Here is a 26,649-nt window from a genome sequence, read left to right as displayed (position 1 = left end):
TCACGTTCAAAAGACTCGCCGTCCTCGCAAACAGCAACGCAGGAGGGACACGCTGACGTTGGAGAGAAGCGTGAACTAGCTGTCAGTAGTGGCGACGATGGAGCGAGTCAGCATCCGCCACACATTACGTTCTACAGGTCTGTGTTTCTCCTTTCTCTCTCTTGAAACTTTGTCCTAACTGCACCATTTATATATAAAATCGCTCAGGTTAACCGTGGCACTACTTGTGGACCTAAACTACTGGTGCTGATCATTGTAGTCATCTTTGAGGCAACCAGGAATATACTGAGGAAAAGCTCCAACAGCGTGCTGTCGGCCTGGTGTTCAAATGACGGTGACAGACGGCTTTTACAGCGATTCTTTTTGTATATAGATATATATGCGTTCATGTATCTCCCAGCTGAGCTCAACAACTTCAAATAACTGTTGCTGGGGGCCGTAAATGACGAAATGCGCATGAGGATTCTTAAGCTCCGGTACATGTATGTAGTGTTATCAGTGATATTCAAGTCAGTGCCTGTTCATGTAAGTATTTTTCTTGTGTTCTATTTACCATACTGCGTACCCATTAGACTACACCCTCGTACTCGAACGAGTTATCTTGCTCATAGTCCGCATCCGCCTCTTCCAAGACAGCATTTTCTTCGCTTGTAGAAGACACGTCAGTGCTGTAAGGATCCGAATTCACATCGACGTCGTCTACTTGACCTTCACTATCGCTGCTCGAAACGGAGTCTTCAATGGCAGCCACACTGGGTAATCTGGGGGCTCTTGGCAACTCAAATCGAACTCGTACTGGTGGAACAGCAATTCCTGATATGATTGCATTACGTTGCAGAACGTACTCACGAGCTAGAATCTCCAGAGTAGTGGCAAATTGCTTCATTGACGGATGAGGCCTGAATCTCTTGTTAAGCTCACGATGGAACCGCTCTAATGGATTGTTGGTTCGACTTACAATATCCCGGTTGATTCCGTATACGTTCCAGAACGTTGGGGGAAATGTATCCATCCAGGTACGCTGGAAATATGCCCAAAAAATTCTCCATTTTTGTCGAGAGTAGACTAACTGCTTGGTCTCACAAGTGTTTCGTATTTTAGCCTTTACCCACGCGATTCCTTGCACTGCAATTTTGCTGGGGTCAATGACGGTCAGTACGTCGAACACGCTTGGAGACATAGCCACCTTCGCCTCGAGCTTTGGTATCCCATATCGCTTTAGCTTGCGGCTGCAGGCCTGTTTAAAGTGAAATAAACATCCAATGATGCGGATATCAGGGAAGAACGCACACATCGCTCCGATGAGAGCGCCCTCAAAGTCGCATACAACGTCCTTCGGAACGAGTTTACTACCAACAGAATCTTGAACGCACTGTAGCAGTTTCAGGTACGATTTTTTTGTCATGGACGTAGTGAGCACATGCACGACAGGAACGTAGAGCTTACTCGATTGGTCATAGACCATAATCGTGACGCATTGCTTGTAGTGGTTAGGAGCACAGCGGAAAGTGCCGTCGATGTACCACGACAAATTCTCGAAGCACAGCAAACTTAACAGCGCGGGATGACCCCACCCAATTATTCTGTCGATACCGACAGGGTCTTTCTGCGCCTTGATGGCATCATGCCATGAATACTGGAACTGAAAGAAACCCTGATGGCTACCTTTCACCTTCGACAGGGGTGGTTTCTCTATTAAGCTGGTAGGACCACCGGCACGTGTTCCCCGTGCATTTTGAACGCGATTTTCAACGACTTGTTTTGACACTCCACGAACAGGGGGTCCATCTAGCATGTAAAACTTTTGTACAATACCTGTCCAAATTTCCTTTTGTGTCATAGTCGTTTTGGCGGCCAGTTTGTCGACTTCATCCATTACAGCCTCTGAAACGTCGATGCAGTGATCACCGGATCCTGTCTCGGATCCAACAAGACCGAGAATAGCTCGACAGGTATGTGGCTCCATATTCCCGAAGTCAAACGACGCTAAGTCTGCATAGTAAGCAAACTGGGCCCGACAATTTTTTACGGTATGAGCTACAACGGTAGGTTATCTTGACAACAGTTGCATTTGCGCGCGTGAAGGCATAGCCCTGGTAATACACCTTGGTACGTCCGTCGCGTGGCTTGGATACTACCTGCGAGCGTACTGAGCTTGCTGTTGACTGTGGGAGCTCAGTAGTAGTGGGGCTGAGGCTACGTGGAGATTGAGTATGCGGCGAACTAGTCGGATTTGCTGAGGATGACGTCGGAGGCTGAGTCGACATCGACTCTATAGTAAGCGATGGCGACGGCGATTCTTGTGCTTCTCCTCTTATGGACGTTGCTGGCAGAGTAGAGGCTACGTCACTGCTGTGCATGGATGTATCTGTTACTGCTACGTCAGACGTGGAGGTACCCCGATAAGGCCGTGATGGACGAGAAGTCGGCGAGAACCTTGTCCTCCCACGACGACGCGATGATTCGACAAGTGACGTATTGAGAGGTGAAGGTGAGTTTGCACCTCTGGGCGGTCTGCGGCGAGTCATCGAGATGTTGTTATAGTCGCTGTCTTTTGCGAGAGTGGGGACGGCCTGCCTTTGAGTCCGGGTGTGCCTCTTCGAGAGAGTCGGAATGGTTTCAAAACTGCCATGAATGACGATTGCTGCTATTACTGCGTGACCTAGTTAAATTGGTCACGTGACCTACGTTTAGCAAGTGTGACCTATTCATCACATATGGGTGTGACCAAGTGTCAAATTTGACGGCTTCGACCGTGGACAAGCCGTTGCTCAAGCCGGTCGAGAGCTACTAGAAGATTTTCCCCGGACTTCGAGCGTATCGGCGCTATTGTCCGCCTTACTAACCTGGAAGCTTTCAAGAACGTGTTCACGGACGTGATGACGTTGCTCCCGCTCGCGAACAAGACATTGTCGGCAAGGATCCTGTTGTGTATGTGCGTCGCTCGGAGGAGGCGAACCTGCTGGAATAGACCGAGGCGTACCTCAAGTCAGCGGATCCGAGCCTCTGTCGCACAACTTCTGCCGCGTGACCTCGGTACGCCCGCAGAACATTGAGAACAGCTCGTCCCACAATGCTAACATGGCGTTGTACCCGAACATCTACACGATCCCTGGCCGTCTGAACTACAACGAGGACAAGGTCGTGCGCCAAATGGAGGCCCCGATCGCCTACAAGCTGGTCCTGTGTCGTATGCAGAACTACAGTGTGACGCCGTTGGCACCGGAGGTCATGAATGTGCGGTTGTATCGGACCAAGGTGGAGGAGGCTGACTCGCACAGCGTGACCACCCGCTTACAGCGCATTTTCATGCATGCAGTGGTGCGTCAGCTTGACCAGGATGGCAGTGGCTCGCGCTCGCAGTACGACGTGTACCCGTGCCCTGAGCGCTCACCTATGGATGCGCTGATCGCTTTGGACGTTAGCCTGGCCAAACCGCTCGTGAAGCAGTCATCTCTGCTGACCAAGAGCAGCCACGTGTTCCTGAACATCCTGCCTCAGGCAATCGTTGACCCCCAGTACCTGGAGGGGGTGGCTCGCATTCTGGCGTACCGTTACGCCGAGCGCCTAGAGAAGTTGGGCGTGTCGACGGTGGAGCTCAAGATCATTGAGCGTTTCAACAGCGAGGCCCCGGTAATCTCTGTGCGTCTCGTTGTCGAGAACCCAACTGGCAACGTGGTGCGCGTGCAGGCTCGGGTTGATGCTGTTGGTCACGATGAGCCGGTGACGAGACCCACGGCGATATTGACGGCATGCCTGTCACGACGCCGTACCCGGTCGTCTCCCCCTTCGACAAGAAGCGTCAGGTGCCTAAGGCGATGTTCAGCACGATGTACGTGTACGACTTCCTGGAGCACATCGAGCACAATCTGCTGCGCCAGTGGTGTAAGCACGTGCAGCAGCGTAAGCGCGGCGGTGGCGCTAAGATCACCATCCCGACCCTGATGATGGAGGTGCGAGAGCTGATTCTGGACGCGACGGGCAAGGACATCACGGAGACCACGCGCCCTCGTGGCCACAACGACATCGGTATGGTGGCGTGACTGCTGACAGGGGCAGATGACTTCGCAGGTTGTTAAGATCGGTTGCAAGGACCTCGAGGCTGCCGTAGCTGGTATTCTCGAGGTGCCCAACATTCGGCAGACCATGCACCGCCTAGACGACTAGTTAAGAAGCTCTACACTCGAATTTCAAAGCTCCCATCTACAACAAGGACCAGGATGGTTCGGTCCACGCGTAAATGCATTTGTTATTCCCAGAGCTGACTTCTCTTCTTCTTCGTTAAACTCCCTAGAAACGCTGGTACTTGAAACAAACTCGGCAATAATATCTGGATTAACGACGTCCATGTAGAGGTCCGGGTCGATGTCAAGTAGAAGGTTCGAAGGCTTGTGGAAGTGGTGCTGGCCCCAAGGAATTCCTTCGCATTGTAGTAGATTCACGAGCTCTGGATTCCTGTTTATAAATACGCCCATGACGATGGTGTCTCCCGACAAACTACATGTAGTTCGTTGCACCGACACCATTTCGCCACTGACGCTGAAGTACCTCTCAATTTGACAGAACGAAACAGGAATCGAGAAGAGCACACGTACCGCTTTTGGGATGATTCGGTATTGTCCGGAACGCTCAAGCCGCTTCCAGAGATGAAGCACAGTTTCTTTCGCAGCCATATTGGCGTTGCGCTCGACATCCACCATCCAGCAATCCAATTCATCTTCGGCCCGTTTATCAGCGCGAGGCGCCACAACAGGTCTAGTGCGAGGCGCAAGCCGTGCCTCTGGACGGATCAACTGAGGTGAAGACGCGCCCACGTGGCCTGCTACACCATCTAATGGTCCAGCGACCTTCTTCAACAAATATAGTAGGTTTGATCGAACTTTGTCATTGACTGCGCTCAATCTGCTGACGGCTTCTTTTCCCTTTAATCCGTGCTGCCGGTAACACAGGGTCACAGCGCGATTGAGTGATTCTTGGGTGTTTTTGTAGATTAGGTGGAGTTTTAACATCATTTAAAGCACGAAATCACACTTATCAAACATAGAACCCTTGTACTAGCGAGCGAAAAACCGTTCGTCCAAAGCTTCGCGTAAGAGATCACGGGTCTTCGCAGCTAGAGATGTCAGGGAGCTCGCTGGTATCCACTGTGGCTTCTCATCGGCTGACAGGTAGTGTAAGATTGGTTGACCGGGACAAAGATTGTCAATGCGGATCATGTACAGCGACATGGGTATTCCACCTGCTCTGGCCGCTCTGCCTCGTATTTAAACTTCAAATCCGCAACCGGCGCAAGCAGTGATAGTGCTTGGACAAGCTCGGAATGTCAATTTTCCAAAGGAAAAGCCGGAGGTGGTCGGCGTTCATGTATGGCACGGTCTGCTCGTATCTTGTACCACTCGACAACAGCCTCCCATTTGTCCAGTACCCGCCTCATCGCATTCGTCGTGCTCAGAAATTGTGATGCAGAATGCCCGATAAGACGCTTTGATGCTCCTTTTGGTTTCTCCTTACAAAGCTCACCAAACAAATCTCCATCCGAGGATACCAGGTTTACATTCGAAACAACAGTCGTCATCTTCGTAATTAGACCCGCCATTTCAGGGTTGGCCTCTTTACTTCTCCTTCCACCCAACCCACACGACATTTTGGTGGCGGCATGGGCCATGTGGGCAAAACGCCACTCCCAGCGCAGCTGTAAATTTGAGCGCAGCATAAATTTGACGTCGCCACCCGCGTCGCTGGGCGCCCCAAAGAAGCGTTGGGGCTTCAAGTCAAAGTCAGCTAATGAACTCGTCAACCACATGCGAAATGGCTTTTGGATTCCACCTTCCCGCTCACTGTAAGCCGGGTGAAACGGCTTTGTCCCGAGAAGAACAGAGTTGATATGCCAGTCCTTATCGCCCAGGTACACCCTCAGCCTCAGATATTTGTCGTTGGTGGTTTTGCATGTCCAAAAAACGGCAACTAGTGTGAAGTTCCGGTAAACCTCTCGGTTATCAGCAAGGTACCCCATCCTCTCCGTCTTCGTGAACTGATAAGCTCGATGATGGCCGTACTAAAACGCTTGGTGCCAAGGTCCGTCTGCATGTCCCTTCTCACCACCAGTGCTTTCAGCATCTTCGACCCTTTATACTCACCACTTTTCAGCAACAAATTGTGGTTGACAATTTCCAGTGTTTACAGTAGTAAATTCAGCCGAGCCGGATTGTTAGCGAGCAGTGGTGAGGCGCGGAGTTTTTCGATCTCGCTATCTCGCTTACTCTTGTCAGTAACTTCAAAGTCTGGCTTCGGCGACGCAAGAGTATGTACCAGTCGGAGATGGTGGGCAGCTCGGGATGTTTTTCCTGTTGACATCCGGTAGAGATTCTCACCTGAAGTTCTGCACGTTTCATCGGCCAAACACGCCCAACGGACTGTGAGCTTGTTGTTTTCGTCGCGGTACTCGACCCTTACTCCCCACTTAAAAAAGTAGGAAGTCTCGTTTTGTGTATGGGGGGACCACCTTGAACGGACCTATCGACTGGAAATTTGTGATGGCTTGTTTAGCGGCAGCTGGCGGCTTCAACGCAGACTAAAGTTGCTGCATAATGCACTTGCTTGCGTCAACAGCAACACTGCCGGAAGAAGTAGTTTCTCCTGCAACAGCAGCTCTTTTGTCAGAATCACCGTCGTCCGCGAAGGTCGAGCGCCGAGAGAAACAGGCTTAGCTCCTGCGTTGAAAATCGTACAAATTTTGAGTAGCTGTTTCACCAATTAGAACGACGATCAAATGGGTACAAGAACGAGCATTCGAGTCAGTGCGCTCCTGGTTTTCGAACTTAAGGCCTACGAGCGCGAATTTTGCTGTTTTTGTGCTCGCGCACCTAACCCCTTAGTTCCCATTATGTTGGACCCTACAACAAAAGGGGTGTATACCCCAGTTCAATTTTGTCGCAGCATCTATTTTATGCTGTATAAGGATTTTTTTACTTATAGTTTGTATCGGCCTGACTAGAATACAAAGATTAAGTTTATTTCGTGTGTGTAAAACGAACGAATGCACAGGTGTAGGGTTTAAAATTCCTGCAGAGCACCAGAAAAAGGGTGTCCGCACTTACCAAATATTGTTGGCCGACAGCCACTGATTTCGCTCATTCGAGAAAAATAGCTGGCGCGAACAATGGCGGCTTCCACTGGCAAGAAACCCCGTAGCAAACCGGATAGAAGCGAGGAGCATGCAATCCGCATACGCTCTCCGGCGGGAGCGACGCGTTCGACGAGTAGCTGACAATCAGCACGCCCCACAAAAGAAGGCCGCAGCGAAATCACTAAGCGCCCTGAAACCGAAAGCCTGCGTCGATGACGGCAGCGGCGATGATGCGGCAGAGGACAAGGATGATGAGACCAAAAGAGCCGAAGCATCGGCAGAAGATATCGAAGTCCCAGTTGAAGCCGACACCGTGCCTGCGGACGGAGAGGAGACATTATTGACAAACCCAGCGCCGCGAGCGGACGAGAAGGTAGTGTGCAAGAAGAAGGCGCCACCAGGTAAGAAGAGAGCCCCGGTGCAGGTTCCGGCCATGTGGAATAGTGCCCTTTCGACACCCGGAGGAGATACACCGACACATGCTGCATCGGCTTCCAGCCCACTCCCAAGACACTGTAGCTGCGGACGTAGAAGCAGCAGTTGCCGGGATTATATTCCAAGTCGAGGTTGGGGAGACGAGTGAAGCAGCCCCTTCTATCCGAACAAGCCCAGAAGTCCAATCGTCCACCATCGCGAAGGGAAAGCGCGCTGGTACCAGATCATCAAGGAAGCGCCGCCGACTTATCATTCACGATGAGAGCGAGGAAGGCGAAGATAACTCGGTACGTTATGTTTATGTATCCATCATAAAGTTTGTTCCGACGAAGGGTATTCAACATAAAACTAACATAAGACGTCACTGGTTTTGAATGCAGGCTAAATCCAGTGGTGCCGAAGACGATAACTCAGAGGCGACAACGGCAGAACCGACGTGCTTTGTCGACGGTGACCCCAACATGATGGACCCGGGAGCTCAGACGTGCACTGGCCTCAACTCAGATGAGGATGAAGATCTGCATGAAGAGGCTGAAGATGAAGACGATGCGGAAGATGATGACTGCACCTGGGTTTCGGACTGGGAAATTGGAGAGCTGACCGACGAGGATGCTGATAAATAACAAGATGAGCTTCCTGCGTCTGCGTGGTCGTCAGTAGCAAAGGACAGTGAAACTACCAAGGCAATGAAAAGTACCGGGTGGGAGTACGATACGCTATGGTGGCCAAGTCCAACGCAATTGTGTGTGCGGACCGGGACATCCAAGAGAAGGACTAACATAATGATGGTTCTGTTGATGTCAGATCCTGCTAAGTTTGGTGCAGACCCCACGTACAAGGATGGACCGTATGGACCATCAACGAGTGTTCTTGCAATTGCAAACAACCCGTTGGCTTTGCTGTTCTACTTTATGCCGCCAAAGCTTTGGTGTCAGATTGTGATTGAAAGCAATCAATATCATTCCCAATCTATTCCACAGCGTGCACGGGCGATTCGGTCCCAACAACGGCGGGCTGGAGGAGAAAAATAAGAGTTTGGTGATATCAAGCGGCGTGTAGCTGGCGTAGCGGACATTGAAGCCTGGGAGGTGCTACGAGTGATGGCCCTGTTGATTGCACGGATGCTGGCACCTATCCGGAAGGGCGTTGTGGCTCATTGGTCTCTGAAAAGGATTGGTGCACTGCCAGCGAATCGATTTGGACAGTTCATGACCAAGAACCGATTCTTTTACATAATGGGCTACCTTCACTTTTCGAATAACAAGTCACCCCAGGCACGGCTCGACCGAGGGTGGAAAATACGGCCTGTTGCTGACGTGCTACAAAGAACTTTCGCACGAGGATACCAAGCGCCCCCTGTTATAAGCTTCGACGAACTACGTTGCCGTCCCGTTCTCGGTACAATCCAACTCGCCAGTTCAAAAAGGATAAGCCCCACAAATGGGGGACGAAGGTGTTCGTTGCAGCCTGTGCCAAAACTGCGTACTGCACGAGGTGCGTCAAAAAATGATGGCGAGTTCAAGCTCGCCATCATTTTTTTTGCTTAAAGTCCTTATGTTGTCTGATGTCAAACATAAGGCATCAAATCTCGCTGACCATCCAGCATTTAGCTGACACAACGTTTTTCTCTGGTTTTCAATAGAATTGAAGTATATTGCGGTGCCAAGGCGCATCTACAAACCCCAGTGCCCCGAAATATGATTGCCCTCTATCATCCGTCCACTACTTCGCCGTGGAGACTGGTCATTACAGACCGCTTCTATACCTATGTAAAGCTGGCACTGGAGCTCCTACACCGGCGAATGTACCTGACCGGAACGATCTCTGTAGATCGCTCTGAATTTGCGAAAGACGTGGCCACGAAGATGAAGACTAAGACCGTCAATAAGAAAAAGGTTACCATCCCAGCACAGAGTACCACCAAGTTGGCCGAAAACAAGCGCTTCCCGCAGCTGACAGCCGTCACGTGGATGGATCGAACCCCAGTGCACATGCTGTCCTCTGGTTGCAGCCGACGGCCTGGGGTAGTGAGTATGTTTCTAAGTATTTTGAAGGCTCTAGCATCCATACTAATGCTTGTGTACTGTAGTGTGTCGTGTCAACGGTGGAATGAAGCCCACCCCGGCTCCAGAATTGGGGCGGGACTATCACGCTGGATGGGCGGTGTAGACGTCCATGACCAGCTGAGGATGCAGCGATATAGCGTCCAGCTCTCCTACAAGACGCGAAAGTACTATAAAACTCTCTTTCTCGGGCTGTTCGACATGGCGGTCGTAAACGACTTCATCATGTATCGATACTTCCGGAAGATAAACGACCAACGCCGTCCATGACACTTTGCGTTTCTGGAAACGTTGATGGAGCAGCCGCTCGCTATAGACTCGACCGAGGTAAGTTTATGTTGAATCACATCCAACACAAGGGTGAAAAATGTTCTGGTTATCCAGCATAACGCTAACTTATTTTATGATGCCGCAATTTTAGAGAGCAGTAACCGGTCAGGAACGCACAGCAGCGTCCCTAGCAAGAGGGGAACATGGTTCGCGTCCGCGCAACAAGATGGAAGAGAATCCGGATACAGTCCAGTGTGAGCGGCGGGGGGGGTGAAACGCCACCAGCGCTCCTGTAAGATGTGCGCTGTGTACAAGGTCAAGCCGCGCAAATTCACCAAGTATTTCTGCCCGAAATGTTCAAACGGGAACAAACGGTGGGTGATGTTGCTTGTCGTATAGATTGCTAGGCTAATGCAACCTGTGGTGGCTGTAGGAAATATCTGTGCAATGTGGGCTGCGAGGGCAGAAATAAATGCTTTCGTATATGGCACCTAGGAGTGGAAAAATGGGAGCAACATCCCGGGGACACTGCTCGAGGGACACAAAACACGAGAGCTCCCGCCGGCGACACGACCGGGAAAGAAGCGTAGGCGACGAGCGCAAGGCTCTACTACTGCCAACGCTGGTGGTGACGACGACGACAGCGGTCGAGATGGTGGCGGCAGCGGGGGAGATGGCGGGATGCAGCGGGGGGGGGGGGGCGGCAGCAGCGGAGTGGGTGAGAGTGATGCTGTGAGTGAAGGCGACGTCGCCGAAATCGAGGCTGGCAGCGTGTCCAGGTGATCAGGGGTGCATGGAGGTGTAAGCAATGGGTTGTGTCCAAGAGGGTGGCTATGTCCAATGCAATCAATTGATACCACATTTTTATATTTTTTTATTGGCCATAATAAATGAAATTACTGCTGCTGGCCGTGTGCAATGCCAAAAAAACATGATATAGATAGAAAGGTCACTGCTTATGGTTTTTTGTCAAGCATACGCGAGTAAGCAGATCCCAATCGCTTACATAAGCTCCCTTTAAGTTGGAGATGCCGGCACTATACCCTCAAGTGTATTCAACCAAGTATTGTCCATAAATTACCGATCTTGTAATTTAAAATTCATATTGAGATCAAGTAATTAGGATCGATCCTGAAGCAAATATCTTTGCCTCGATAGTGAGAAATACCGACTACCGGTAGTTCATGTTCCATCCATGTACCGTTCCATGTATTGTACGGGTAAACATAGTGAATAAGTAGATGAAGCCCCGCAGCTCGCGCAGTTCATCGCAGCCGACAATGCGTTGCTGGTCAATGCACACCGCAATGTGTTTAGCTCGCTTCACACCAGCGTAAGTACTGCAAGTGAGAATTTGGCACTGCTTCACCAACGCATCTTATAATTGATCCAACAGCTACTGACGAGAAGAAAATTTATGGGGCTCCAATCCAGGTTGACACTTTCGGTTTGGAAGAGTGACGGCAGTGAGCAGAGGACTGGGTCTCTGAAGCAGTGCTTCAATCGGAGGACGAGTTAAGGTCAAAGAGCTTCTTCACCCCGTTGCTACTTGCTCGACGTAGTGGCTGCGTCTGCTGGGGGGGGGCGTCTGTGAGCATGTCGATATCCTTCGTTAGTTTCCAGATGTTGGCCGTATCTACTTTTCATCTATCACAGGATTAGCCCGGGTTTGGCTGGGACGGGCTTCCTCCAACGCACTGCAAGAGCCTATTTTCTCAACAGGTTGCGTTATGAGCAGCTTAGGCACACGAGCTGATAACCTCCGCGCAAAGACGCAAGTGCTGATGAAACGTAACAGGAAGGAGATCCAGCGTATGGAATCTGCTTCAACTAAGTGCGGCGTGGCTACTTAAGCAGGCGACAGAATACCTAAGTAATAGCAATATCAACAACGTAGCTAACCACAAGTGAATACAGCTTCATTTTTCTATGAATTATCAATGCGATTCAGCTGGATCTTTGGCAATAGAAAATAATAACTCTAACATGACAAGATAAAGCATTTTTGTGGAGTAAAAAAGGCTGGAAAAGACAGCTTTTTGGCGAGTGTTTTTTGTCATGGATGTTATTAACACTAATTCCGTGCAAGAAGGTGCTTTTCGGCTGGAATTTTTGTATCTTGTTGAAACTTCCTCCTGGATCGACCAATAAGACCCTTTTTTCACGAGGTATCGTTGAAAAGCTAAGAAGCTGGAGCTTTCCGCCAATAATGAGTCGCGGAGAATTATTTAGTTACAGTTCGCAATAGCAGTTGGAACGAGACTGTAATTTGGAGCTGTGAAACCTTTCACGGTTGTGGGTAGGTGTCCACTGCGATTTGATTAGAAGCAAAAGCACGTTAATAGAACCGTACTCTCAGTGACATCGGGTGACAGTAAACAACTGGCTATAATCAGTTCGAAAAACGCGATGCCAGGTCAAGACAGCGACGCCCATGCGACGGATCATGCAGAGTTTACGGAGACTAGCGAAGGCAAGTCGAAGCGGAAAAAGAGCTTTTCGCTTCCTACCCTCCAGTGACATTCTCCTCCTCAAAGTGATTGTGAAGTACACACCTTGGGCTGCTGGACACGGAGAAACGCTTATTGCGTGGGATCACGTAGCTAGTGGCGTGAAATAAATTTTATCGACATGCACAGCTGATGGAAAGGCATGACGCCGCCCATTCATTGCCTTGCTGGATGCCTTTCGCCGAGATGAGATGGAGTCACTTCGAGCCTCAGGTACAGCTGAAGACTTCACCGAGCGAGAGCAGCTACTGACGGACATTCCATCACTGGTAAGTTTATGTTGAATGTGCTGTAAAGATATGCTTAACTTGTTAGCTTGCGATGTTCAATATGACGCATAAATACAAGTAGGGATGGGTTGCGAAAATAAAATCCGATCGATCGATTCGATCAAATCCGATCATGATCGATTGTGATCCGATTGGCTGATCTATCGATCACTTTCGTTCCGATCGGATTCAATCGGATCGGATCGACAAGTTCACAGCCTTGTGTAAAAACGTTTTTAGGCCAATATATTTTTATTATACAAAATCTGTCATATTTGCTATAGACTCCTAGTTTTTGATACTCCTGCAGCAGGTGTATCAATAACAGGAGTCCTGCATCAATAACCGAAACCACAGCTGTTAAGCAAGGACGAAGCAGCTGATCCCGTCGAGGCGTTGGAGGCCGCGTCGAATATCAGCATCGGCCCCGGCAGCGCCGATAGTATCGCTAGTTTAGGACGCAGGAGCAACCCGCGGCGTGTTGTCTATGAGGGCAGCGAGATCGACAGCAGTGACGCACATAGAAACCGTGAGAGGATTTAAAGCGCAGGAATTTGCCAAGACCACTGGAATGAACTGCTTATGAGACGAGGTGACGCTAGCGGGTTTTAATCGACAGCCGCAACCGCGCTGTCCATGTCATCGGGTGTTTGGCACAAAAGCACGTTGTCGCTGTCGGCCGAAACCATGTCCTTAGGTATGGACTTGCTGCCTGTAGAGCTCCATGGGGATCCACTCGTACTGATAAACGCTGTAAACCCTTGAATATGCGCGAACTGATCTTTGGTTACGTTGAAGTCCTTGATCTCGTTGCCCTGGATGTATAGCGATTCCAATCTGCTCGTGTTGAGCGACGACCCCGGGAAAACCGTGAGAGCGTTGTGAGACAAGTACACTCCTTCAGTGCGGAGTATGTGCCGTCCACATACTCGGTGTGGATGCTTTCCACGACAAGTCCAGGTATTGGATCCAATTCGCGCATGAAGCTACTGCTGAGCGTCGAAATATTGCAGTCGCGCAGCGTCAGGTTCATCACAGTAACCAACACGAAGGCAATGTTCGTCTTCGCCACGGAGTTCAGGTCAACGTTGTTAATCGAAAAGGCGAGGTGTTCGTGGAGTTGCTGACGACGGTCAATGAAGAGCTGGAAATCACGCGGTTTTCGTTGATGGATGCAATTTCAGCTGAAGAATCTCCAGTACCTTCGATCTGAAAGCTGTACAAACTGGAGGGGACCCAAATGGGACGGAAGGCGGTGAGCACCAGCTTATCCTAGGAGTGAATGCGTCATCGTCCTGAGCATATTGGTTCGCACTCGGTTCGGCTTGCGGACATGCACATGTGGCAGTTTAATCCCTTTCGACCTGCACCAGAAGTGCGAATTTTGCAGCAACATACTATGTCGTGAATTCTACTGTCATTTATGAGGTCTGTAGTGACTGCTCGGACCTGTATGAAGTGGAGGAAAACAAAGTATCCAAGAAGAGACTCTGTGTACGTCATTAACGTCGACTCGTGCATCTTCGAGGACGAAGACTTCATGGCTGCATTAGGTCCAGCAGTGATCGACGACGACTACGGTGAAGATTTCGTCGAGGACTACGAGTGTGAATGTGAATGGCTCTGAGTCAATTGGGTGTCTCGAGTGTTCTTGGATTGAGACTGGTACTGATGAAATTAAGACATACTGAGCTGACTTTGAATCAACGGATGCTTGCAATTCGCCTGTGATTGCGACTGGCTGAGCTGCGACTGAGTGAGTCGAGGACGCTCGAATAGAATAGACTTCTTCCGTCCATTAACCTGTGCGTTCACAGGTTTATCAAGCGTTTGCAGTGCTCTCGGATGGTTCAGTACATTCTCTGGATACAGCTCCGACACGTCATCTCGAAGACTCAATCCAAGAACACTAGAAACTGTCAGCTAACGCAGCGTCGACTCAGTTGCTCCCAGCCTGGAACCTCAAGGGAAAACGTGCTGTCTCACAGTTAACTCACTGAATCGCAGAGTTCAACTCAATTTAAGGATACTCAACTGACTCAAAGCCAATTGATCACTTCCAGGAATCGCAGCTCACTCAGAGTCAACTCAGTCAATCGCAGAATCAATTCAAGCAACGCGATTCAAACAAGCTCAATTCGACGAATCCCTCGTTACTCAACTGCGAGCCGATGTGGAATACCATTTAAAGCGGACATTAAAAGCAACACTACGAGAGACAAGAAGGGGGGTTTACAGTACTGACGAGCCTGAATTCTCCATCACTCTGTTGGAACGAGATTACCAACTCGAGGTCGATGATACGACTGTAGTACGTTATTAGTTTTGGTGCCTTGAGTCCTACGTACGGTCGAAGTGCGCTCAATATGCTGCCTCAAATCGCTACGCCCCATTTGGATTGCCCCATTGGATACGACACGGTGATCGATCAATGGACTCAGTACGTCCACTTTCGTGGAGCCATCGGGATGTCAATTTCTCGAGAGCAATCTATGTGTTCACACACTATCTACCACGAACGGCCTCTGGTCGTCAAGAACGCCTTGAACGACACCCGCTTCAGCCACCTGGGCGTCGTCAATCAAACAGATACCCGGTTCTACGCTGGTTTCCCGATCCGAGCGCCGGACAGCGCTATAGTCACTTGCTGCAGGATCCACGAACTCGTACTTGTACAAAGGTACTGGGCTCACCAACTGACAAAGGGATTCCGGAGCTTGTGAATGCTTACTCGGGTCATCTAAGTACAATTGGTCCGTGAGCTCCTCCACCCAGCTCGAGTCAGAAGTCATTAAAGCTGTATCTCCATCCACATCCACGTGGAACTTGTCATCGTTGTATCACAATGCGTCATTGTGCTCGATCTGTTCCAACCGCTACCGCTTATTCCGTTGCGACTTCTTCTGGCATTTGTGTGGTAACATGGTGTGTGGAGATTACTCCCAAATGTACGAGGTGGAAGCTCGCATGGGGGGAGCTTCGATGCAATCGATAATGTCTACAATGCGTACACCGTGGTGACACATGTGTGTTTGACGATGAAGGAGACTTTGGTCACGATGGTACCGTTTAAGATGGCGGCGAAAAGTGGTGTGTGCAATTGATGACCATCGACAAGCTGAGTCTGTAGGGCACAGCAAGCAGGTATAGGAAAATTCATCGTTCTCACGAATGAAAGACCAAATGTCGGAACGCTTGTGACTGTGAGATCGCCGATATCCACTCGATGAAGTGTTTGCGTTCGACGAAATGTTTGTGCTCGACTCGTCATGAGCGTCCATTGATTCTACTTATGTGGTATCTTGCCTACGTAGTGAAGCCAAAGTAGAGAAGTGAAATCAGCTCATTACCGTTCGGCGTGCAGCCTTAGTCTGTCCCACGGAGGTAGCTTCTCGACAGGAATTTGGTGCAGGTGCAACTACCGATCCGATCCGATCGGATCCGATCGGATTGAATCAAGCCATACAAATTCCAAGTATAAAAACTTCAATCACACACAGATCATGGCGCAAAATTCCAACCTCAACGAAGGGAAGAAGTGGCGAGCCAATGCCGTGATGTGCTGGTAGACACTGCCAAACGAGGGCCCTCCTAGAGAGGGCCCTCACACAAAACGGACAGAGGTATTACCGGTACTGTTACCGGTACAGCGTTACCGTACTGTAACCGGTACATTGTTGCCAACCAGACGAAAGGTTGTTAACATATTGAAAGGCTGTAAGAGTACCATTACTGTGGATGGGGTTGCCGTACGCGAATGGCTGGCGTGTACAGGAGCTCAGTAGCGAGTACCACAAACCAAGTTACCGTACAATGGAGAAGGAGAAACCCCCGCTCTTTTTAATTCCACCTCCACCTGAAGCCAACTACTCGTCTCATGACGAAGCAGAAGCCGCAGTACATGCATGGACCTTAAGCCACGGCTTTAATGTATCTCGACGCCGTGTACGCTACAACGATGATGGAGACGTTTGGGTGCGAAATTATGAGTGTGACCGAGCCGGTGTGCCCAAGAACACACAGAATCTAACTGAATCCGACCGTCAGCGCCCTTTGCGGGGATCGAAGCGCTCAGAGTGCCCTATGAGAATTGGTATCCGTGCAGCGAGCAAACAGCACCCGACTGGGCCCTGGAAAATCGTTCACACGGCACGAAGCTCACACCACAACCACGTGCCCTCTCGTGACGCCCGGGTTCATGCAGAGCCTCGTCGCCGGGCTGCAGCTTCCACAACTGTTGTTGTCGCTGACACTGCTAGTGACCTAGTTAGTCTACAAACTGCTGCTGGTATCTCTGTATCAGACATTCAAGCCACGCTTCTTGCTGTCGACCCCAACTCTCTAGTGATCGCAAAGGATATTGCAAACGCCAAGAATGCGACGCGCCGCCATGAACTGGCTAGCCACACCTCGATCGAGGCTTTGTTTGAGCTGCTCAATAAACACAAGTTCTTTCATCGATGGACAACAAACCCAGAGACTCACCAGCTCAGACACCTCTTTTGGGCTCATCCTGCAACGACCGCATTGTACCGGCAGCATTGTGGAGTATTGATTACCGATTGTACCTACAACACAAACCAGTACAAGTTGCCATTGCTCAATGTGATTACAATTACTGGGGCAAACACAGTACTGCCTGTTGCTCAATGCTGGCTGCCAGGAGAGACCGAGGAGGATTACGTCTGGGCATTCAACATGCTACAACTTTTGCTGGTGGAGAATGAGATTGACCAGCCCCGCGTGATATTAACAGATCGCGATTTAGCTTGTATGAACGCCCTCGATAGGGTGTTCCCTGACGTACCTTCAATGGTGTGTAGGTGGCATATGGTGAAGAGCGTGGAAGCTAAAACAAGATTGCATCTCGGGCAGGTTGATGTCGTCAACCCCGCTCCTGGGCAACCGAGGAAAGAAAACTCCTGGGAAACCGATTCATTTATGTCGACATTCTTCGAAGCGATTGATGCAGAGACTGCAGAAGCCTTTGAAGCCAAATGCAGAGAGTTACAGTTGAAGTCGAAGGTAGTTTCGGACTACCTCGACCTACACTGGTGGAAGTATAAGACACGAATCGTAAAATACTGCACCAACAGCTACCGACACTACGGTATCCGAGATACATCCACTGTGGAAGGCACACACGCGACAGTGAAGGCGAGATTAAAGTCAAGCCAAGGAGATCTGTACACGGTTTTCAAGTCTCTACTTAGCTGGTGGGTTGCTGCGGCATCACGAACAAGTTGGTTGTATGAGTACAACGCCACTAGTGCGCCATATCTTTTGCAGAAAAACCGATACGCTCGTGTTGTTCGCGTAATTACGGTGTGGGCTCTCACGGCTACACATGAGCTGTGGCGCGACGCTCAGAAGATTGTCAATTCTCGGACGAAGCAGTCTGTTTGCTCTGGTGTTTTTCGTGGTGTACATGGACGACCATGTCTCCACCAATTAATTGCAGTCATTGAGTCGAACGGTGAACGATGTCTTGTTCCGGAGGACTTCGACAAACACTGGTGGGTCCGACACGACAGCATCGAGGTATCGGAATCGCGGATTCAAGAACCTGCACCGATCCGGCAAAACCGACGCGCATCATCTACACAGCGATCACACAAGGCCAACCATGGCACTTTCGGTACAGCGCGGGAACCGACTTACAGCGAGAGGGTAGACCAAAATCATTCAGCATCCCCGCCACAACACGCTTCGACCCCTTCAAGACTTGAAATTGTTGGCACTCACCAGACCTCTGCGTTCTTAGAGCCGTATCTCCCGGCACGATCATGGGGGTATGCAGGGCGCACTCCATACGCAGCCACAGTTGAAAACAGAGCTGTCAATACCTACCACTGTTTGATGGATGCGCAAGGCTTCAGTTGTTAAGAAGGCTGTCACCTTCGCTAAATTTGTATATCTGTTTTTTTCTTTATTAAAATACACATCGAGATACTGAAATGCGGTGCAATTTTTGCAATGATATCAAACAAGTTGAAGTGTTCAAAACACTTCAACAAAGTCTATAGAAAATTGAATAAAAAATATTATAAAAATAACAATATAAATTGAATTGAGCTATTGGGTTAAGAGTGTTTGCGGCTAATGTGACTCCTCAAACTACTTTTCACTGCAAACGATTTTTGGCACAGATCACACGAGTAGGTTCCCTTTGCGTTCTGTAGTTGCTGCCGAATCACCCGGTGTTGTTGTCCGACTGGGTTAGATAAGCAAAAGTAGCGATGGTTACGCATTCGATTGGAAGATGCATCAGCGTAACCGCAGTATTGACAGGTAAAACTTGAGGTTAAAGCAGACATGACAATATCAGGTACCCACGAAACACCTTCAAATTGCAAGTAGCAGTGGACTCTGTAGTTGTGCTGTGAATAGCTTACTCCAGCGTGAAGAAGATCGCCCCGAAAAACAATGCAGTAACCAATAGGGATATCCACCAACCGGGATCGCTCCTCGCGTGCCACAGTGTAACATCCGGCGTAAACTCTTAATTGTGTACCACTTTCGAGCGCGACGACGACACTAGCTGGAATGCTGCGGGGAAAACGCATCTTGACAGCTTCCACGTCGCTACTTGTGAAGTCTGCATGCGGTCTTTGCTCAGGCCCAGTACAAAAATGAATAAACTTGTGCTCGAAAGTTTGCATCAACTAGTGTAACCACCTCCTCAATTTTCCTGTGGAGCTTTTTCATCTGTGGCGAAAGACAATTTTGACGTGATTGGCTTCGGAATGTGTCGTCTTCTTCGCCACCCACCTCACGGAAAACACTAATATAATCAGATCGTCTTGCTTGTCGAAGCACACATGAAATAGTTGCTTGCGTGAGATTGAGGGGCAGCACTAGATAGCCGTCGGGCGGAAACTCAAGTCTTGGGTTGGAAGCCATTTGAAGACTGAAGCTGTTTTCGTTCAGATAGCACTTTGGAAGATCTATTTACGTCACAAGCTGTGAATTGCATCACTAACGATTTTTTTGCATCACTAACGGTCTTTTTGCATCACTAACGGCTGCGTCACTAACGGTCTATTTGCAGCACTAACGGTAATACCTCTGCCCGTTTTGTGTGAGGGCCCTCTCTAGGAGGGCCCTCGTTAGTTTTTCCCCAGGGAGAGGTATCACACTTGGACTTGAGCTTCGAGGAGCGGATAGTTCGGGCGGTGAAGTGGTAAGCGGTGGGGCGTACCACGACGGACAGCGCGGCAATGATCTTGATTCAAGTACATGTACAAGTCGCCAATCAAGACTCTTGATGAGCGACTTGTACATGTTCGGCTCGCCATGGACAGCTTCACAGCGGGACGTGGAAGTTCCCGGGCACTTCGATGAGCTGGGTGGTGCTCAACAACAAGCAGGCAGAAGTGCTGGTACGACGTGGCTACAGCGTTGCAGGCGTGTCGCCGACGCTGTTGGATATATGCTCATTAATTTTCCGCCGGAGTCTGCAGTGGGCTAGCCGCAGACGTAATCGGTGGCGTAGTTTTCGGATGTGTTCCGGGAGTCTCTATTGCTGGTATTCCGCGATAAACGAGATGCTGCACTGAATATACGGAAGGTGCGTCTGCTGACGATTTCATGACGGCGTCCCGACGGGTAGCGTAGAGCCACACACAATAAAATTCGTCACTTTCCTCTGCCTTAGGCTCCTACGAAAAACACTTCCTAGCAGAAAACTTCTTGCTAGGACTCCTGCTGCAGGAAAACTCATCCTGGAGACGAACAACACGTACGGTACGACAATATGACCTCAAATATTTAATGCAGAACGTCTTAAATCGTTTCATAGAATCGTAAATGTTTTAAATGTCATTGGGTAGACTCTATACCTACAAGAACGTATTTCTTGTGAATCCCAGCACAAGGGACTATATCATTTTTTGTGTTTCTCCTAGAATCTTATACATTTTTGATTGGATCCGATCGATCGATCAATCGGATTCAATTCAACCTCGATCGGATTAGTCAGACGAGACATATCGATTGATCCGATTCAATCCATTTCCCAAGCCTAATGTATTATACAAGTCAAGGCGGACAAAACGGATAAAGAAAAGCCGGAAGCAGAGCGGCGCGAAGCCGATGCTGCAGAAGTAGTTCGAGACGCCATGTCAGGGTTGCATCGATCCCGTTTGAGCGACTCGGAGAGCGAGACATTTTCAACCCCAGTGTCCAAGCGTGCAAAACGAACCAACGCTGAGCTAATAGCGAACTATCTAGATACGAAGACAGCCATGCAGAATAGTCGATCTGATCAAAAGAAACAGCAGCTAGAGTTGAAAGCACGCCGTCTTGCACATGAAGAGCATCGACTGGAGTTTGATCGCGAGCGTATGATAAGCTGATGGGAGTGATGACAGCGCAGATGCGTATGATGGCAAGACGCATGGAGACAATCACTAACGCAAAGAAGTAAGAGCAAAAATAATTTTTGTTAGCTGTATAAGTACTCACGTACGCTAGGAGGTGGAAGACGAAAAAACGTTGAGGTTTGACACCCATATAAGCAAGTATGTACGTTCGCTAACAGTGCCCCCATAACATACATTTTACCGAGCCTCTGCAAACGAAGATTCTGGTTTTTGGCATAGTCCAAGAACGCCCAGTAGCGTTCCACTTGGCCGAAGCCCCACTCCACACATACACGAACCTTGCTCATTCTCCTGTTGAGCTCTTGCTGGTCGTTGCTCAGCGATGCACCTTTAAAGGGTGCAACAACATGGTCTGGTTGCCCGTATGCTGAGTCACCGTAGAGGACGTAGTACTTGCTGCCAATAGTAAGATACGGAGATGCAGCCTCTAGTAGCTGGCTTTGCTGCTGTATAAATGAGTCGTGTCGAGTGCCGGGAAAGGGCTTGCTGAGATGGATGATAATGCAATCAGGAGCTACTGGTCTAGTAGCTTGAAATGTCTTGTCTAGAGCTATTATGTCGTACTTCTTGAAACGAAACATCGTCTTCCAAACGGAAGCGAACGCGGGCTGTTCGAAATTAAGCCTGTCGGTTCGGAATTTACTGCCGCTGCGAATAAGAAGGGTGAGGAACGCAAGGTCCTCCTAGTCACTGCTGTCACTGTCGCTGCTGTCCATCAAATAAGCCACGGTTCAAAACTGAAAAATGACAGCTGCACACCTCTACAGTTTCAAATTCACCTGTATAATCTGATTTTGTATATTGTTATATTTCACTATTTTGCACAACCTCTCTAATATTTGCTATTAATAGGAGGGATGTCAAAACAAGGAGGGGGGTAAGGGACTCTTTGATAGGGATGCTGTCCCATCTATTAATACTCTAATTAAATATATTGAGCGGTTTTTGATCCCCCACAACATTCTATTAGCCCTTCGGATTTGCTCCGGATTTTATAAAAAAAAAATTTCATTGGGACCCAAACGATGTACCGGTACTAAAGGAGGGACGGAATTGGTGTTAAAACATCAGATATCACAAAATCCGTGTAACAATAAAATCTGAGTAGGTGCCGTTCTCCATCGAATATGGACGCCGTGACTGTGTTCAAGCTCGTATCCATTGTGTGCATCTGGGTCGTAGGACTCGTGGGTGGCCTGACTCCTGCATGTCTGGCCTCAAGGCATGACAAGTCATCCACGCTAAGTATCCTCAGCGCCTTCTCTGGCGGCGTTTTTTTGGCTGGCGGTTTCTTCCACTTGTTGCATTCTGCTATCGAGAACCCGGCGCTGCGCAAATGGTCCACAGAGGACGAGGGTCGCTACGATTTCCCATACGCCGAAATGTTCTGCACGCTGGGCTTCCTCGCTCTCTTGCTACTAGAACAAGCGGCACAGGCCAAAATGGACGCCAACAACGAAGCTGCAGCTCAGAGTTACATGCCTGCCAAGAGTGAAGACGAAGAGGAGCTACACGGGGCCACAGAGAGCGACGATACGTACCTCGAAGATCTAGACGAAGAAGAGCAGGGATTGGCTAGCAATGTGCGACGCAGCTCGGGTCACTCGCACTTTGGAGGAGCCCACAAGGAGCCAGAGGCGGGCTCGATGGCTGTAGCTATGGTACTGTTCATTGCTCTGTCGTTCCACTCAGTACTCGAAGGACTGGGCATTGGCGCCCAGACGGAGACGGCGTGGGGCGTCTTTATGGCGATTATCATGCACAAGGGACTAGCTGCCTTCGCTCTGGGCTCCGGACTCGTACAGAGCGCCATGCCAGCGACGCACGTGATGCTGTACATGGTCGTGTTCTCGTTCATGAGTATCATTGGCATTATTGTTGGCTGGATCATTGCCGCCGACTCGTCCGAGGACTCGGCAGCAGCTGGCATCTGCGTGGCTCTGGCGTCTGGGACATTCATCTACGTGGCCGTCATGGAGGTCATCCCACAGGAGTTCCCTCGACACAGTCATGGAGGGGGTGAAGACCACGGCCATCACAAGAATACGATGACGTTGAAGAAGTCGATTGCACTGGTGGCTGGTTACGCAATCTTCGGTTTGCTCGCTAAGTGGTCGTAACTTCAAAAGTTACAAGTAAAAGTAACCACATACCGGTATGTGTAGTACACTGAAAAGACCAAAGTGAATCCAGTGTACTTTTGTTATAAACATACTAGTATGTATCTTTCTTTCTCCTTGTTTCTTTAGATGCTTGTTTGCTCGCAACAGCTCTCGTTTCTCGTGCCTTGTGCGCGTCTCTCTCTGATCTCCAGTATCGCATCGCTGTCTGTACACGGCATTCTGTACACCTTCCACGCCTCAAAACTCACCACCAACCAATGACCGACTGACTGACATGATCCTCCACGAGTGACAAAAACACATTTCTTACGCGTCGATGCGCAGGTTCTGCACGGCCTCGTCTAGTGACGTGTCGACGCCGTTGTTGCCTTCTGCGGCGCTGCTAGGCGACAGGGCGCCGCTGTCCTCACTGTGCAGATTTTCGTCCAATCCGTGGATGCCAGGGCCCTGGTGATACTCCATCCCAGCCAGCTCGTCGTCATGGCCGAGACCGCTGCCAGAGCCGCCCAGATAGTCGCTTCTCTGATGGATACGCTTGTGTTGCACCTTCAGTCTCTTGGTGCCGATCTGGAAGCCATTCATGCTGGCGATAGCGGCGTCTGCAGCGTCTGCGCTGTCGTAACTCACGAAGCCAAAGCCCTTGCTTTCCCCCGTGATCTTGTCCATGTACACCTTAGCACTGATAACTGTGCCGAAGGGAGCGAAGGCAGTGGCCAGATCGGCGTCTGTGAGGTCGTGCGGCAAGTGGTAGATGAACAAATTGGCGCCTGTGGGGCCTTCCAGTTGGCTGGTGGTACGTGAGGCTTTGGCAGCTTCCGCGCCCTGTCCTTGGAGGTCCAAGCTAGCGCCCAGACCTGTCTGCATGTCGAAGCCAGCAGCGGCCACGTTGGGCATGCCACCGAATCCGTACGGAGCTGCAGCGCCAGCCGCAAAGCCGTACGGATTGTAGTACATGAACGAGTTGGTGGGGCTTCCAGGGCCGCTCGCAGTCGCTCCGACTGGAGAGCCCAGACCGGCGACTGTCGGGCTCATTCCAGCCGCGGCTTGGGCTCCAAAGGCCTGCATCTGCTGCATGTATTGCTGTTGTAGCTGCTGCAGCTGCGGAAAAGCCAATCCCGCTCCAGGAGGCAGCGGCCAGTACGCGTTGGTTGCCGCTGCCAAGTTGCGTGCACGTTGGAGACGTTGACGACGACTATCGGCGAACTTGACGACGAGAGGCGACGTGCCGCGGTCCATTGTGACGATGCCGTTGACTTCCTCAATCGCAGCGAGGGCAGAGCTGCGTTCCTTAAATTTCAGGAAGGCACAGCCCTTGCTTTGGCCTGTAGCGGGGTGACGTAGGATGTAGACCTCCTCTATTGACCCAAAGAGCTCGAAGACGTCGCGAATTGCCGCCTCATCAGCGGTCTTTGGGATCATTCCGATGAAGAGTTTATGCTCTTGCGAGGCGCCTGCCTGGCCCTCAGCGGGGCGGACTTGTAGCGGGTTGATACTTTGCGGGAGCGTGACTTTGTTATGTAGTTCCTGGACGGCCTTCTCGGCCGCGTCGCGCGTAAAGTACGAGGCGAAGGCACAGCCGCGATGGGCGCCTGTGATCTTATCTCGGATGATCACGAGGTCCTCGAGCGGCCCAAAGACCTCGAGAACAGGACGTAGATCGTCCTCTTCCATAGTGCGAGGCACTTGGCCCACGAAGAGCTTCACGGGCCCATTGTGCTGCTGTGGGTCAGCGTAGGCGTCGACGTTGACGGACGGGTCGACGGACGCGCCCTCCATGTCGTACGGGGAGGTGTCCATTGGTAGGGGAGCGAGAGGAGACGAAGAAGAGGACGCGGTGGACGTGGACGTTGACGCTATGCACGGCACGGACTCACACAGACGAGAGGGGGACAATGGGGGCGCCGGGGCACAGCGAAGTTTACGCTTATTATGAAACCAACACGGCAGATCTCTTAGTGAGGACGCAGAGATGTATGATTGGACAAATATTGCGAAGGCTCAGAAGTCGTGGATTGGATAAAAACTTGAATGGGAAACGCTCACGTAAGTACGAAGACAAGTTGAAGTGGAATCTGAAGTTGAATTACTTACATGTACATGTATTTAAGTATGGTTAATTAAGAGTGAGGAGCGTTTTCTATTTAGGCATTACATGTATCTGGATCTTCGATATTTGCTATCAAGTCATACATGTATCGCAAGCAATAGTAGCTATCTCCTGTTCGACGAAGAGAACATCTTGCGGACTGTAAACTAAACTCACAGCAAATGCTAGCCCACGATTTTCACTTTGAAATCGCATCAAGCTGCGCTTATGAGTACAGACAACGACGGTGAAACTACCCCCCCCCCTCCACACACACACAAAACCACACTGGATAGCCGTTGATGATTTGGCATAGTAAACGGCTGTAATATTGGTCTCGGACGTGCACGCTTCCGTGATAGCTTGGCATCACAAGCAACCGTAATCACCCCTCTAAGCCCCGTCAGACGTGTATTAAATTTTGGTCTTTTCTCCTCACTTTCAAACTGACAAGACTCGGCCAAACCCCAACGCCTTCCACAATGCGCATTACCGACCCCCTACTGGTCATTGCCATTGCTCTTATCGCCAGCTGCGACAGGACCACTGCTGTTTCCAAGGCGGCCACTACTCAAAACGGATTCTACGCCGAGCTCTACAATGTTGAAGACGGCGTTGTCACGAACAAGATGCGTGTTCCACTTGGTGATGTCAAAGACTACAAGAAGACTGACCTCAAGGCGTTCAAGGAAGCATTTAACCAGGAGGAACGAGCCGCAGTCATGCTACCCAAAGGAATCACTTCTCTCTTCAAAGGCATTAAACGCTTTGCGGGCTTCTTTAAACGGGGCAAGCGTCGTCTGCGCCTTGCGGAAGCATAAGGTGTGGATCAAACGCCACGTTTAACCTTTGCAGGACTCACGGGAAAGGCTCGATTAATATAAGAAAAGGATTTCTTCTTTGCGTGATCGAATTTACTCAAATGTGCCAAATACCACGTATTTTTCTGTGATGGACTTGAACTAAACATGGATGTGCATGTAAAACGAACCGCCATATTAAAAAAAATAGCTTATGTTTTTTTTTACCGTGCTTTTACTGTATTATTAGAGGAGCCGAGATAATTCTAGTGTTCAGCACGAGCAACTTGCATTAAAAAAAAGCTAGTAAAGTCGCTACCAAACGCAAGGTTTAATCGTTAAACTTATTGGTGTTATTGTGCTTTGCATGTATTTTGGAAAAAATGATTGCAAAAAGTCTGTTTACCATTGCGGTTAGGGATGGAAATCTCGTATAGCGTGTTACCCACACATACAACTCTAAATTAGAGCTGACCAACTTAGTCTATGCTGTTGATTTTGCTTCGGTTACCTCAAATTGCACAGATCAAACTGCATTTCCGACTTTTCTTAATTAACACAGAGTTTCCAAAACTTCAACTCT

At 49.8% G+C, this 26,649-nt stretch overlaps 6 protein-coding genes across 6 annotated transcripts; 3 read left to right on the top strand and 3 right to left on the bottom strand.

The window, feature by feature from the left end:
* Positions 1-3,081: 3,081 nt before the first annotated feature.
* Positions 3,082-4,063, top strand: PITG_14071 (acetyl-CoA carboxylase, putative; the record flags this gene model as incomplete). The annotated part of the gene is made up of 3 exons (XM_002899160.1): positions 3,082-3,684; positions 3,732-3,885; positions 3,963-4,063. The coding sequence occupies 3 exons, from the start codon at positions 3,082-3,084 to the stop codon at positions 4,061-4,063; spliced, it is 858 nt and encodes a 285-aa protein (XP_002899206.1).
* Positions 4,064-5,612: 1,549 nt separating this feature from the next.
* PITG_14070 (uncharacterized protein) lies at positions 5,613-6,117 on the bottom strand (the record flags this gene model as incomplete). Its single annotated transcript, XM_002899159.1, has 2 exons — positions 5,613-5,692; positions 6,057-6,117. The coding sequence occupies 2 exons, from the start codon at positions 6,115-6,117 to the stop codon at positions 5,613-5,615; spliced, it is 141 nt and encodes a 46-aa protein (XP_002899205.1).
* Positions 6,118-15,171: 9,054 nt separating this feature from the next.
* Positions 15,172-15,954, bottom strand: PITG_14068 (uncharacterized protein; the record flags this gene model as incomplete). Its single annotated transcript, XM_002899158.1, has 2 exons — positions 15,172-15,413; positions 15,843-15,954. 2 exons carry the CDS (start codon positions 15,952-15,954, stop codon positions 15,172-15,174), a joined length of 354 nt encoding a protein of 117 aa, XP_002899204.1.
* Positions 15,955-22,184: 6,230 nt separating this feature from the next.
* On the top strand, positions 22,185-23,177 carry PITG_14067 (zinc (Zn2)-Iron (Fe2) Permease (ZIP) family; the record flags this gene model as incomplete). Its single annotated transcript, XM_002899157.1, has 1 exon — positions 22,185-23,177. The coding sequence occupies one exon, from the start codon at positions 22,185-22,187 to the stop codon at positions 23,175-23,177; it is 993 nt and encodes a 330-aa protein (XP_002899203.1).
* Positions 23,178-23,486: 309 nt separating this feature from the next.
* PITG_14066 (CUG-BP- and ETR-3-like factor, putative) lies at positions 23,487-25,104 on the bottom strand (the record flags this gene model as incomplete). The annotated part of the gene is made up of 1 exon (XM_002899156.1): positions 23,487-25,104. One exon carries the CDS (start codon positions 24,975-24,977, stop codon positions 23,487-23,489), a length of 1,491 nt encoding a protein of 496 aa, XP_002899202.1.
* A 612-nt stretch (positions 25,105-25,716) lies between these two features.
* PITG_14065 (uncharacterized protein) lies at positions 25,717-26,164 on the top strand (the record flags this gene model as incomplete). Its single annotated transcript, XM_002899155.1, has 1 exon — positions 25,717-26,164. The coding sequence occupies one exon, from the start codon at positions 25,749-25,751 to the stop codon at positions 26,085-26,087; it is 339 nt and encodes a 112-aa protein (XP_002899201.1).
* Between the last annotated feature and the right edge of the window lie 485 nt (positions 26,165-26,649).

The sequence above is a fragment of the Phytophthora infestans genome, genomic scaffold, assembly GCF_000142945.1.
Source record: "Phytophthora infestans T30-4 supercont1.32 genomic scaffold, whole genome shotgun sequence".
Taxonomy (NCBI): domain Eukaryota; phylum Oomycota; class Peronosporomycetes; order Peronosporales; family Peronosporaceae; genus Phytophthora; species Phytophthora infestans.
The sequence above is the reverse complement of the archived record's forward strand: the minus strand, read 5'-3'. Positions and strand labels throughout refer to the sequence as shown.